This window comes from Schistocerca nitens, chromosome 2, assembly GCF_023898315.1.
Source record: "Schistocerca nitens isolate TAMUIC-IGC-003100 chromosome 2, iqSchNite1.1, whole genome shotgun sequence".
Lineage (NCBI taxonomy): Eukaryota > Metazoa > Arthropoda > Insecta > Orthoptera > Acrididae > Schistocerca > Schistocerca nitens.
The window spans coordinates 456,252,336-456,267,168 of record NC_064615.1 but is presented as its reverse complement, the minus strand read 5'-3'; the positions used below and the strand labels follow the sequence as shown (position 1 = coordinate 456,267,168).

The window sequence follows — 14,833 nt, the reverse complement described above, 5'->3', positions numbered from 1 at the left end:
ACTGCAAAAATGTGGGAATTTAAGGAGATGGGACCTGGATAAACTGAAAGAACCAGAGGATGTAGAGAGTTTCAGGGAGAGCATAAGGGAACAATTGACAAGAATGGGGGAAAGAAATACAGTAGAAGACGAATGGGTAACTTTGAGGGATGAAGTAGTGAAGGCAGCAGAGGATCAAGTAGGTAAATAGACGAGGGCTAGTAGAAATCCTTGGGTAACAGAAGAAATATTGAATTTAATTGATGAAAGGAGAAAATATAAAAATGCAGTAAATGAAGCAGGCAAAAAGGAATACAAACGTCTCAAAAATGAGATCGACAGGAAGTGCAAAATGGCTAAGCAGGGATGGCTAGAAGACAAATGTAAGAATGTAGAGGCTTATCTCACTAAGGGTAAGACAGATACTGCCTACAGGAAAATTAGAGAGACCTTTGGAGAAAAGAGAACCACTTGTATGAATGTCAAGAGCTCAGATGTAAACCCAGTTCTAAGCAAAGAAGGGAAAGCAGAAAGGTGGAAGGAGTATACAGAGGGTCTACATAACGGCGATGTACTTGAGGACAATGTTATGGAAATTGAAGTGGATGTAGATGAAGATGAAATGGGACATAGGATACTGCGTGAAGAGTTTGACAGAGCACTGAAAGAAACAAGGCCCCGGGAGTAGATAACATTCCATTAGAACTACTGGCAGGCTTGGAAAAGCCAGTCCTGACAAAACTCTACCATCTGGTGGGCAAGATGTATGCAACAGGCGAAATACCCTCAGCCTTCAAGAAGAATATAATAATTCCAATACCAAAGAAAGCAGGTGTTGACAGATCTGAAAATTACCCAACTATCAGTTTAATAAGTCACGGCTGCAAAATACTAACGCGTATTCTTTAGAAATGAATGGAACAACTGGTAGAAGCCGACCTTGGGGAAGCTCAGTTTGGATTCCATAGAAATATTGGAACACATGAGGTAATACTGGCCTCCGACTTATCTTAGAAGCTAGATTAAGAAAAGGCAAACCTACGTTTCTAGCATTTGTATACGTAGAGAAAGCTTTTGACAATGTTGACTGGAATACCCTATTTCAAAATTCTGAAAGTGGCATAGGTAAAATACAGGTAACGAAAGGCACTAAAGGAAACAAAAGAAAAATTCGGCGTAGGAGTTAAAATCCATGGAGAAGAAAAAAAGAGCTTTGAGGTTCGCCGATGACATTGTAATTCTGTCAGAGACAGCAAAGAACTTGGAAGAGCAGTTGAACGGAATGGACAGTGTCTTGAAAGGAGGATTAAGATGAACATCAACAAAAGCAAAACGAGGATAATGGAATGTAGTCGAATTATGTCGAATGATGCTGAGGGAATTAGATTAGGAAATGAGACACTTAAAGTAGTAAAGGTGGTTTGCTATTTGGGGAGAAAAATAACTGTTGGTGGTCGAAGTAGAGAGGATATAAAATGTCGACTGGCAATGGCAAGGAAAGCGTTTCTGAAAAAGAGAAATTTGTTAACATCGAGTATAGATTTAAGTGTGAGGAAGTCGTTTCTGAAAGTATTTTTATGGAGTGTAGCCATGTATGGAAGTGAAACATGGACGATAAATAGTTTGGACAAGAAGAGAATAGAAGCTTTCGTAATGTGGTGCTACAGAAAAATGCTGAAGATTAGATGGGTAGAGCACATAACTAATGAGGAGGTATTGAATAGAATTGTGGAGAAGAGGAGTTTGTGGCACAACTTGACTAGATGAATGGATCGGTTGGTAGGACATGTTCTGAGGCATCAAGGGATCACCAATTTAGTATTGGAGGCCAGCGTGGAGGGTAAAAATCGTAGAGGGAGACCAAGAGATGAATACACTAAGCAGATTCAGAAGGATGTAGGCTGCAGTAGGTACTGGGAGATGAAGAAACTTGCACAGGATAGAGTAGCATGGAGAGCTGCATCAAACTAGTCTCAAGACTGAAGACCACAACAACAACACATTGTCGAAGAATCGTATGAGCCTCTGGCTCAGACATTCCACTCTGTTCCAAACCAGAAAACGACGATCGGTTCTGGGAACGATACTGCCGTACGACTGTTCTACTTCCAACTGCAGCGACTGCCAGGAACCAAGCCTGAAGCCAGCTGGCACGCGTCATTTGCGCCGAACTTAAGCCATGATTTGCAACCGGACGTATCCACTGAGCTCAGTCGCTGCCGGCAGGAGCTGCTCCACATCTCGGACGACGCATCCCCCCCCCCCCCCAAGAAAGCAAGCAAATTCGCTGATGGGCTCCATCACCCACCTAACAAGAAGCTCCTAACAACAAGCAGTCACACCCAGTGCGCTTGTCCGGACCTCTCAGGAAGATCCGCCATGGTTCCAACAGGCGAGCCATCCCATGCTGATTTTGGATGTACTTTCAGCAGTGGGTAATACCTCAGACATGAGGCGTAAAGAGACAGCGGTGTGGCTGGTATCGACTTTCACATCCCGCCCAGAGCCTCGCGACACCGCCACTGTTCGGCAGTCACCGTCGAGCAAGTGTCTACCAATATGGATGTGCGAATCGGAAGGAGTAAGGATTCCAGAAAGCGCAATAACCTCTATAGGTGTCAAGCACTCGTCTTAAGTGTCCGAGCGCCATCGAAGTCCAGCCTGAAGCATGCTGACCGTGAACAACGCAGCTTTCAGCTGTTTACGGACAATAGCCATGTCCCCCTGGATCAGAACACAACAGGAGCAGTCCGTACCCATTTCAATCACTTTTACTTTTTATACAGGAAGTAAAGTGGCAATAACCCGAGAAGTCACTGAATGCAATCCAAATTTGCTGCTACACTACTGCTTGTCTACACTACCCTGAAAAGTCGCCTTACGCAAGGATAGTGCAATAAATTTACAGAAGCAACTAAGAGTAAGTTAGTGAACAGTAGTCCACGCTGTAAAATGGACAGGCACAATTCACTTCTTCGGAGAAATACGTTTGAGAAACAGGAACAGAATTAAATTACTTATTATTACACAAACAGCTATAGCTATGGGCAAGTTTTGTCGCCTCTATGACAGCTGCTGCACGGGTATTTATAGATTATTTATCACCAATTTTAACATTTACTATGCATTTTCAACATTTTCATAGTAAAATGACTACTGGAAGGATTAAGTAAGAAAATGAGTCGGGCATACAGAAAGTCCATGTTGATACAGGGGTAACAGACGCAACTGAATAATTCTGGGCTTACAAAGGACATCAACTGATGCTGAATACCACAAAACACTCGCAATGAGCGAAAGGCAAGTTTTCAGGATTGTGTTTTGGGCCGTCAAACGATTGTAATCTGCTTCGAGATTTCAAAAGAACTGAGGCAACTTTGCAGACTGAATGACTCATGTAGGAAATTTAATTCTATGTGCATAGTGAAGCGATTGTTCTAAAAACAGTTTAGTTCGACAATAACATCAATACGATCACGATTAAAATTAAACGACTCTATTTGTATATAGCTGGTTGACAAAAATAATGGTTTTATGGTAACTGGTTGAAGTACCTGGCGAGGCTGACCCTGGCCCTCTGTCCGCCGCTGAGGGTGATGCCCTTCTCGCCCACCAGCGTCTGGTCGCCGTACGGCAGCAGCTCAAAGTCCCTGGACAGGGCGCACACCTCCACCACGCGCTGGTACTTCTTATGATCATACGGCTGCCCGAACAGGATGTTCTGCCGCACGCTGCCCACGAATACCCACGGCTCCTGGCAAGCGTACGACACTTTTCCACCAATCCTTAGGTTTCCAGACGACGGAGAGAGCTCATTTATCAGCAGGTACAACAGGGAACTCTACGACATAAAAGAACAAATAAATTAAAAAATTACTAGTTTCATTCGTGCTAATTATACGTTGTTGAAAACTGGTTTATTGGAGCTCTCACTGCTAGTCTATCTTACAAAAGAATCCTCATCCCTGAATAACTACCACACCTGCATCCATTTGAACTTGCTTTCTCTATTCATCACTTTGCGTCCCTCTAAGTTTTTAAATATCACACTTCCTTCCGTTACCAAATTGTCAGTTTCGTGATGTCTCATGTTATGTCCTACTAACCGATCTCTTCTTCTAGTCAGGTTGTGCCACAATTTTTTTTTCTCCCCAATTCGATTCAGTACCTCCTCATTAGTTACGTTATCCACCAATCTAATCTTCAGCATTCTTCTGTAGAGCCACATTTCAAAAGCATCAGTTCCCGTTTTGTCTGAACTGCTTACTCTCCACGTTTCACATTCATAAAATGGTATACTCCAGATAGGCGCCTCTAGAAAACACTTCCTAACACTTAAATTGATATTAGATGTTAAAAAATCGGCTGTCATCACTTATTTTGCTGCCTAGAAATGAAGACGCACCTACTACTTCAAATGTCTCATTTCCTCATCTTCTTTCCTCAGTATCGCCCTCGCAGGTATACGTTATGTCAGGTGCTGCAACGTTTCTTGGGGAATAGCAGCCCATTCTTCACGGGGTGCTGCTGAGGAGAGGTATCGACGTCGGTCGGTGAGGTCTGGCACGAAGTTGGCGTTCCGAAACATCCCAAACGTTTCTTACGATTCAGGTCAGGACTCTATGCAGGCCAGTGCATGTAGGGGTGCTATGGTCGTGTAGCCACTCCTCCACAGGCCGTGCATTATGAACAGGTGCTCGATCGCGTTGAAAGATGCAATCGCCATCCCCGAAATGCTTTTCCACAGTGGGAAGCAAGAAGGTACTTAAAACATGGGCGTAGGCCTGTGCTGTGATACTGCCACGCAAAACAACGAAAGGTGTAAGCCCCCTCCATGAGAAACACGACCACACCATAACACCACCACCTCCGAATTTTACTGTTGGCACTACATGCGGTGACAGATGATGTTCACTGGGCATTCACCATAGCCAGACCCTGCCATCAGATCGCCACATTGTGTACCGTGATTTTTCACTCCACACAACCTTTTTTTACTGTTCAATCGTCCAATGTTTACGCTCCTTACACCAAGTAAGTCGTCGTTTAGTGTTAACAGGCGTGAAATGTGGTTTATGAACAGCCCCTCGACCGTGAAATACAAGTTTTCTCAGCTCACGCCTAACTGTCACAGTACTAGCAGTGGATCCCGAAGCAGTTTGGAATTCCTGTGTGATGGTCTGGATGGATGTCTGCCTATTACACATTACGATCCTCTGCAACTGTCGGGGGTCTCTGTCAGTCAACTGACGAGGACGGTCTGTACGCGTACGCTGTCGTGCTGTACGTGTCCCTTCACGTTACCACTACACTATCACATCGAACACAGTGGACCTAGGGATGTTTAGGAGTGTGGAAATCTCGCTACAGACGTATGACACAAGTGACACCCAATCACCTCTCTACGTTAGAAGTCCGTGAGTTCCACGGAGCGCCCCATTCTGCTCTCTCACGATGTGTTGTGACTGCTGAGGTCGCTGATATGGGTTACCTGGCAGTGGGTAGCAGCTCAGTGCACCTAACATGAAGAACGTATCCTTTTGGTGGTGTCCGGATACTTTTTATCACATAGTGTATCATACCTCACACGTCACCTTTCAGCTTTCTCTTCTATGATTAGTATTCCGTTTCATATCTGAGCTTTCGATATTCATACAACTGCTTCGCTATTTTCCAAGGGTCTCTAATTTTTCCATATATGTCATCCACTTATCCCTAGTTATGAATGCTTCTACAGCCTTGCATTTGTCCTGTAACCATTTCGGTTTGACCACTCTGCAGTTTTTGTCAGTCTCATTTTTTAGTCGTCTATATTCTCATTTACGTGCTTCTTTTTCTGCCTTTTTATACTTTCTTCTTGCCTCAGTTAAATTCAATACCTCCTGTGTTAGCCAGGGATTTGTACTAGACCTTACCTTTTTACGTATGTTGTCCTCTGCTGCCTTCGCTACTTCATCTCTCAAAGATACTCACTCGTCTTCTATTATATTCCTTTCTCCTATTTCAATCACGTTAATTTCCTACCTGTCTGCAATTCCTTCAGTTTGAATCAACAGTTCAAAACCAATAAATTATGGTCAGAGTACACATCTGCTCTTAGACTCCACGTCTGCCGCTGGAACTATCTTACAACTTACAATCTGGTTTTGAAATCCATCTTACCATTATACAGTCAATCAGTTCCCAAGTTTCTTTTTTGCATAAACCTTCTTTTATTATACTTAAACCAAGCGATTAAATCATGCTCTGTGCAAAATTCTACGAGATGGCTTCTTCTTTCATTCCTTTCCGCCACACCATGCTTTCTTAGTACTTTTTCTTCTCTACTTCTTCATGCTGTCGAATTCCAGTCTCACGTCAGAATGGAGTTTTCACCTTGCTTATCTGAATAATTTCTTATGTCTCATCATGTATTCTTTCAGTCTTTTTATCATCTACAGAGCTATGTGCTATAAAATGACGGGTGTTGGCCTCCTGCCTGTCTTGGCCACGATAATGCGTTCACTGCACTGTTCATAGTAACTTACCCGCTTTCCTATTTTCTATTTCATTACTAGCGGGGGTAGCCGGCTTCGCTCAGGGAGTTGATAGCGTGGTAGTTGAAATAGAAGGATAAACTTTAAACTATAAGAGGTAAAAAAAGTATTGAAAACAATTTCCAACTATGTGTAATACTTGTTTACACACTACATTTTTCATTTTGTTATCCGGGGTACATATATACAATTTTTTCGAATTTCCTACTCGAGAGGAAGCTATGTAGAGCTGACCGAGAGAGAAGCAGGAGCCGGCCGGTGTGGCCGATCGGTTCTAGGCGCTTCAGTCTGGAACCGTGCGACCGCTACGGTTGCAGGTTCGAATCCTGCCTCGGGCATGGATGTGTGTGATGTCCTTAGGTTAATTAGGTTTAAGCAGTTTTAAGTTCTAGGGGACTGATGACCTCAAACGTTAAGTCCCATAGTGTTCAGAGCCAGTGAACCATTTTTAGAAGCAGGAGTCTTGATGCCGCAATATTTTAAAGTTTGTCCTTGCTCTTTGTTAATTGTAAAACTGTAGTCTAATTTGATTGTAAACTGCGGACATTGGAATGGCAGTTCAGTAGACATCAGTGGTATTCTGGGGATAAATAGTGTATGTTCTATGTACTTTCCAGTCGTGAAGTCGGCTTCGACGATGTCATTCGACTGCTGTTGGACTATCATTCTGGTTCCATTACATAGTTTAGGTGAGATAATATTTATGAGTAGTGTGATTGGAGATACCAATAACGGCATTCCTGGTATTGCGAAGGGTTTAGAACTTCTGTAGGGAAGTTCACACTTTTTACAATGTTTAGTATCGTGTCGATTGATTTGTATGTTCCCTCTTCACAAGGAATTTTCTTTTGAATGTTAAAGTTGACGTCGTTGACAGTATTATTTTTAGTTGCCAAATTTCTCTATCAAATATACAGTCCGGATTGATATAGTTGAGAACAATATTTGGAGCCGGCCGCGGTGGTCTAGCGGTTCTGGCGCTGCAGTCCGGAACCGCGGGACTGCTACGGTCGCAGGTTCGAATCCTGCCTCGGGCATGGATGTTTGTGATGTCCTTAGGTTAGTTAGGTTTAAGTAGTTCTAAGTTCTAGGGGACTTATGACCTAAGATGTTGAGTCCCATAGTGCTCAGAGCCATTTGAACCATTTTAACCAATATTTGGATAAATTTGGTCTATGAGTTCGTTTTCAGCAGTCGCTATGCTGCAGATATCACTGTCGAGTTTAATGAGGCTGGTCATCTGGTCAGCAGTATATCTACATCTACATGGATACTCTGCAAATCACGTTTAAGTGGCTGGCAGAGGGTTCATCGAACCACCTTCACAATTCTCTATTATTCCAATCTCGTATATCGTGCGGAAAGAACGAACACCTGTATCTTTCCGTACGAGCTCTGATTTCCCTTATTTTATCTTGCCTTCCCCTGTTTGTATAAGTTGCTGAGCAAAATGTGCTGTTGTTTCGTCTTTCGATAGTTCAGCTCTCATATTCTTTGTTAGTCGTAGTTTTTGTATGTATGACCAGAGATGTGATTTGTTTTAAGTAGGAATTGATCTCGTCTGCTAGTGTTGACTTGGGGTAACTGGAAGTGTTTGTTGAAAATCTTCCGAGTATGAGTAGAGTTCCACCCATCATTTCTAAGTTTTCTTGTGATGTTCTTATGTGCCATGTTTTTATGTGCCATTGCGCATTCGTCCCAGAAGATAATTTTAGCTTGCTTCAGAATTTCACACTGTCCAGATGCTATTGAGATTTTACATATCAGGAATTGTTTTTCGACTGTATTCAACGGTAGCTGTAGGGCGCAATGGGCAGTTCGTCCTCCTACCATAAGTGTGGCTGCAGTGCCGGATGATGCCAGTGCAAGTGCGATGTGTTGCTTAGCACGTATTTCCGCCAGCGACAGATTTATTATAAACATTTTCCCGGTTCTGCCTGGTGCGTCCAAGTGAATGATTCCGCCAGTGTTGTTGCCGATACGGTTCATAATAACGTTGTAATTTCCTTTTGATTGTTATTGAGGAGCGGTTTGTTGTCAGAAATGTATTCAAGTATTTCGTCGATCTTGTGCTTTTTTCCTTTGTACTTTCGAAGTTTAGAACACTGACAGCATCTTTTGATGGTGCTTGCATACCAAGTTGTACTAAGGTCTGGTTGTTTATTGCTAAACATTTATCTTCTAGGCGAATAAGTGTTTCATTGAAGATACCGTCATTGAATTCGATGGTCAGTTCAGGATGAGCTCGTCGGATTTGGTACAGTATGTCATCACTCATACTTCGACACGCAAGTCGCCGAAGTGGCGTCAACTCGAAAGACTTGCACCAGGCGAACGGTCTTTCTGACGGAAGGCCCTAGCCACACGGCATTTACATTTTACATCACCCATCCTTTCTTTGAACCAAATCTGTTTTGGATTCGATGGGTTACATGTTGTCAGAATTATGGCGAATAAACCTCTCATATATTCAGCTGAGGCTTTAAGTAAGGCTCCTTGTAGTGTTAATTGCCAGTGGTTCTCGTTTTTCAGTAGTCCTAAGAGTTAGCATGCTTCTCTGTACTCCTGGCATAGGTAACCGTCAACAGTCTTGAGATCTGTGAAACTTGTTAGTCCGCGTATTTCGTTTACCAACATCCGGAGATACAAACACTCGGCGTCGGCGTTGTTCGGATATACAGTGTACACTCGGCTTAGTGCGCAAGTTTTCATGATTCCTAGATGATCTTCTACTGGAATTCCTTGTTCTTGTCGTTGAAAGGTTTTCCTTGTTGTTTTCCACGTATAATAGGTACGGACGTCGAAATATAATAATGTTTTCGCGAATGGATTCGTTTGGTACAGTGGGTAAAAGCTGTTAATGTTGCGTTCTGAGGTCGTTCGCTTGCACTTTTTCTGGTAGTATCTTTTGTGAAGTAAACTCTTGTCCATTCTCCAAATGTACTGGTAGATGTTGTACAGTTGGTTCGGGTTCGTGTATGGTACAGTCAAAAATCCGTTGCGCTGCTTCGTTACTGGTGATGTTTCTTCCCATTTGGTACATGTGGATCTCGTCGTTTCTACTTTGTTCTTCGCTGTCTTTGGCTGCCATGTCACTGCCTTTGTTCACATACTTACAGACATATTTTATGGATTTCTCTGAATTGCAGTATCCTACGTTTATGTGTGCTTGGAATCTTTTGGAAAGTAGTGAATTATATAGTACTACTCTTTGGTTATCCATTTCCAGTTCGTCGCTGCCTCGTATTCGTATTTTTGCTATGAGGCCATCGTTTTTTGATGATCGTCTTCTGCGTTTGGGACCGCCACAACTCCGTTTTCTGTGTCGTCCAAGTATGGTTCTGGGTATTTTATTTCTTTTTGTACGTTTTCCATCACTCATACATGACGAATTGCAGTTTAATGGCCCGCAAGGTTCGTGAATCACGTTTTTCACTACTATGTCATACAGCTCCGGATCTTCTTGTGTATTTGGAAATTGAGCTTGGATAATTTTGTCAATACTCGTGGGATGAGTTCTGTCGTGTGACCATATGAGATTGCGTGAGTGAGACAGTCCTCATTTTTGCCATTCGATTGTGTACATCAAGCATCTAAAGGCTCCAAAGATGTGGTATTTTGTGATAACTTCAATAACTGTCATTTGTTTTTGTCAGAAAAAGCAGGCTATTACGTCGTGTCTGTGCATGGGGGCTTGTCCGTATCTTAGTTGTTTTTTGACTTACGGCCGCGAAGAGTTACATGTGAATGTTATGAAGAAGTTAGGTCGTCCATATTTTCTTATGTAGGTCATGGCATCTTGTGTGTATTCGTGCATGTGTCTCGGACTTACTATGAACGATGAGGATAAGATTACCATTGTTCCAATGTCCTCAATGTTTCCGTCATTTATGATTGCGCCTCGAACATGGATGTACTCTTCTGTGTGCAGTTTCTTCTGATTCAGTCTTATGTAAAGCATCCGTTCCGCTTCTATTTTTACATACATACCTACCAGGAATTGTGGGAATAAACGGTGAATGTTGAGACTCTGACTGTATGTTTTATTGTCTCTGATCATTAAGCGGCATGCAAAGAACTCTTTCGAAGTGAATTTTTTGTTTGTTTCAACGCCTGTTTCAGGTTGGATTTGTTCCACATTAAAATCATATTCATCCTCTCCGTGCAGAAATATTAATGGAATATTGGAGGGCATCATATGAAAGGTGTGTCTCGGCAGTGCGTTGTAGTCCTTCTCTTCTTCGTTGTACACTTATGTCACGGCTTGTGTTTTCACCGTCTAAAATTACTATGGAGACTTTGTCTATATGAGGGGCATAAAATCTCGTTTGTGTTCTCCATATGCTCTCTTTTCCGCTCGAAGTACAACTTTATAGTCATCAGAAATTATTCGGTCTGTGTTGCTGTGTGCCGTTTTGAATATGTGAATCAGTTGATTCTACTTCTGTAAGATCCTCTGTAGATCTAGGACTACTTCTCGTCTCAATCCAGTGATATTTGTGCATCGTTGATTAATTTCTGTTTCTTCATTTCCGATATAATATAATTCTACAAATTTATGATCTTCCGCGAGTAGTGGTACTAATGATCTCATGTTTTGATAGATTTGTCCTTCGATGGGAAAAACATCGATTTCATCTCTGTTAGTGTTGATCGAAGTTACATCGAAAAAAGTCATTTGGAAGCAGACGTTGTACGCTTTTATATTTTGAAGAAAATGTTTTGATTCTGGAGTTTCCCGGTCACATAAAGTAAAAATTCCCGCGAAGGTGCTTCCAGCGGTGGTAATCATTCCAGTGGTGGCAGGCATTCCAGTGGTGGTAATCACTTCATTCAAACAACAGAATCCTGGTGTTTCTCCACTGAATTTTTTCGATTGCGAAATTGTTAACCATTTCTCCGATTACGACGTGTTTGCTATATCCTTTCGCTGCAGGCGGCGCTGACTTCGGTCGTGCAGCTTGAGGCTGTTGCCAATGGGCACCACTGTGGGAAGCCGGACTTGGGTATCACGGGGATGTCAACCTCGTCCCGTCTGTCCCCAGATCGGTCTGCCGCTGTGGATGCCCCGGTTGCTGCCCGCAGTGGGGCTGAGCCCTCGCCTGTGGTTGATTGGGAGGTCGTTCCAAGGCGTGGCAGGCAGCGAAAGACGTCCCCGGAGGCTGATCAGAAAGCCTCCCCGGTGCGTCTGACAAACAGGTTTCAGGTGCTGACTCTGGTTGAGCCAGATGCAGCAGCCTGCCCTCTTTCAGAGGATGATTCTCAGCCTTCAATCGCAGAGGGTAGGCTTATTGGTAGTTGGGAGCTCCAATGTCAGGCGCGTAATGGGTCCCCTTATGGATATGGCGGCTAAGGAGGGGAAGAAATCCAGTGTGCACTCCGTGTGCATTCCGGGTGGAGTCATTCCTGGTGTGGAAAGGGTCCTTCCGGATGCCATGAAGAGCACAGGGTGCAGCCAGCTGCAGGTGGTGGCACATGTCGGCACTAATGACGTGTGTCGCTTTGGATCTGAGGAAATTCTCTCTGGATTCCAGAGGCTATCTGATTTGGTGAAGGCTGCCGGTCTTGCTTACGAGATGAAGGCAGAGCTCACCATCTGCAGCATCGTTGACAGAACCGACTGCGGATCTTTGGTGCAGAGCTGGGTGGAGGGTCTGAATCAGAGGCTCAGACGGTTTTGCGACCATGTTGGCTGCAGATTCCTTGATTGCGCCATAGGGTGGTGGGATTTCGGGTTCCGCTGAATAGGTCAGGAGTTCACTACACTCAGCTGGCGGCTACACGGGTAGCGGAGGCTGTGTGGCGTGGACTGTGCGGTTTTTTAGGTTAGAAGGCCTCCGGAAAGTATGGGGTGGGCTGCAATCTCAAAGGATGCATGGCAAATACAGGACGTGCTTGGATCAAGGAACAGTCGGAATTGCAGTTGTAAATTGTTGTAGTTGTGCTGGGAAAGTCCCTGAGCTTCAAGCGCTAATAGAAAGCACAGAAGCTGAAATCGTTATAGGTACAGAAATCTGGCTAAAGCCTGAAATAAGTTCTGCGGAAATTTTTACATAGTCTCAGACGGTGTTCAGGAAAGATAGATTAGGCAGAATTGGTGGTGGAGTGTTTGTGTCTGTCAGTAGTGGTTTATCTTGTAGTGAAGTCGAAGTAGATACTCTGTGCGTATTGGTATGGGTGGAGGTTATACTTAACAGCCGAACTAAGTTAATAATTGGCTCCTTCTACCGACCCCCAGACTCCGATGATATAGTTGCTGAACAGTTCAGAGAAAATCTGAGTCTCGTAACAAATAAAAACCCCACTCATACGGTTATAGTTGGTGGGGACTTCAACCTTCCCTCGATATGTTGGCAAAAATACTTGTTCAAAACCGGTGGTAGGCAGAAAACATATTCCGAAATTGTCCTAAATGCTTTCTCCGATAATTATTTCGAGCAGTTAGTCCACGAACCCACGCGAATCGTAAATGGTTGCGAAAACACACTTGACCTCTTAGCCACAAACAATCTAGAGCTAATAGAGAGCTTCATGTCTGATACAGGGATTAGTGATCACAAGGTCGTTATAGCTAGGCTCAATACCGTTTCTTCAAAATCCACCAGAAACAAACGCAAAATAATTTTATTTAAAAAAGCGGATAAAGTGTCACTAGAAGCCTTCCTAAGAGACAAAATCCATTCCTTCCGAACTGACTATGCAAATGTAGACGAGATGTGGCTCAAATTCAAAGATATAGTAGCAACGGCAATTGAGAGATTCATACCTCATAAATTGGTAGAGATGGAACTGATCCCCCATGGTACACAAAACAGGTCCGAAAGCTGTTGCAGAGGCAACGAAAAAAGCATGCGAAGTTCAGAAGAACGCGAAATCCCGAAGATTGGCTAAAATTTACAGACGCGCGAAATTTGGCACGGACTTCAATGCGAGATGCATTTAATAGGTTCCACAACGAAACATTGCCTCGAAATTTGGTAGAAAATCCGAAGAAATTCTGGTCGTATGTAAAGTACACAAGCGGCAAGACGCAGTCAATACCTTCGCTGCACAGTGCCGATGGTACTGTTACCGACGACTGTGCCGCTAAAGCGGAGTTATTGAACGTAGTTTTCCGAAATTCCTTCACCAGGGAAGACGAATGGAATATTCCAGAATTTGAAACACGAACAGCTGCTAGCATGAGTTTCTTAGAAGTAGATACCTTAGGGGTTGCGAAGCAACTCAAATCGCTTGATACGGGCAAGTCTTCAGGTCCAGATTGTATACCGATTAGGTTCCTTTCAGATTACGTTGATAAAATAGCTCCCTACTTAGCAATCATATACAACCGCTCGCTCACCGATAGAACTGTACCTGCAGATTGGAAAATTGCGCAGGTCCCACCAGTGTTTAAGAAGGGTAGTAGGAGTAATCCATCGAACTACAGACCTATATCATTGACGTCGGTTTGCAGTAGGGTTTTGGAGCATATACTGTATTCAAACATTATGAGTCACCTCGAAGGGAACGATCTATTGATACGTAATCAGCATGGTTTCAGGAAACATCGTTCGTGTGCAACGCAGCTACCTCTTTATTCGCACGAAGTAATGGCCGCTATCGACAGGGGATCTCAAGTCGATTCCGTATTTCTAGATTTCCGGAAAGCTTTTGACACCGTTCCTCACAAGTGACTTCTGATCAAGCTGCGGGCCTATGGGGCGACTGGATTCGTGATTTCCTGTCAGGAAGGTCGCAGTTCGTAGTAACAGACGGCAAATCATCGAGTAACACTGAAGTGATATCAGGTGTTCCCCAGGGAAGCGTCCTGGGACCTCTGCTGTTCCTGATCTATATAAATGACCTGGGTGACAATCTGAGCAGTTCTCTTAGGTTGTTCGCAGATGATGCTGTAATTTACCGTCTAGTAAGGTCATCCGAAGACCAGTATCAGTAGCAAAGCGATTTAGAAAAGACTGCTGTATGGTGTGGCAGGTGGTAGTTGACGCTAATTAACGAAAAGTGTGAGGTGATCCACATGAGTTCCAAAAGAAATTCGTTGGAATTCGATTACTCGATAAATAGTACAATTCTCAAGGCTGTCAATTCAACTAAGTACCTGGCTGTTAAAATTACGAACAACTTCAGTTGGAAAGACCACATAGATAATATTGTGGGGAAGGCGAGCCAAAGGTTGCGTTTCATTGGCAGGACACTTAGAAGATGCAACAAGTCCAATAAAGACAGCTTACACTACACTCGTTCGTCCTCTGTTAGAATATTGCTGCGCGATGTGGGATCCTTACCAGGTGGGATTGACGGAGGACATCGAAAGG

At 43.5% G+C, this 14,833-nt stretch overlaps 1 protein-coding gene across 1 annotated transcript in view; it reads right to left on the bottom strand.

Annotated features, from left to right (window-relative positions):
• Positions 1 to 14,833, bottom strand: part of LOC126235089 (ATP-binding cassette sub-family C member 4-like) — a 257,022-nt gene that overhangs the window by 122,605 nt on the left and 119,584 nt on the right. Inside the window, exon 10 of the mRNA XM_049943823.1 lies at positions 3,534 to 3,820. Within this exon, the coding sequence (XP_049799780.1) occupies positions 3,534 to 3,820 (287 nt within the window). The remainder of the gene's footprint in view (positions 1 to 3,533; positions 3,821 to 14,833) is intronic.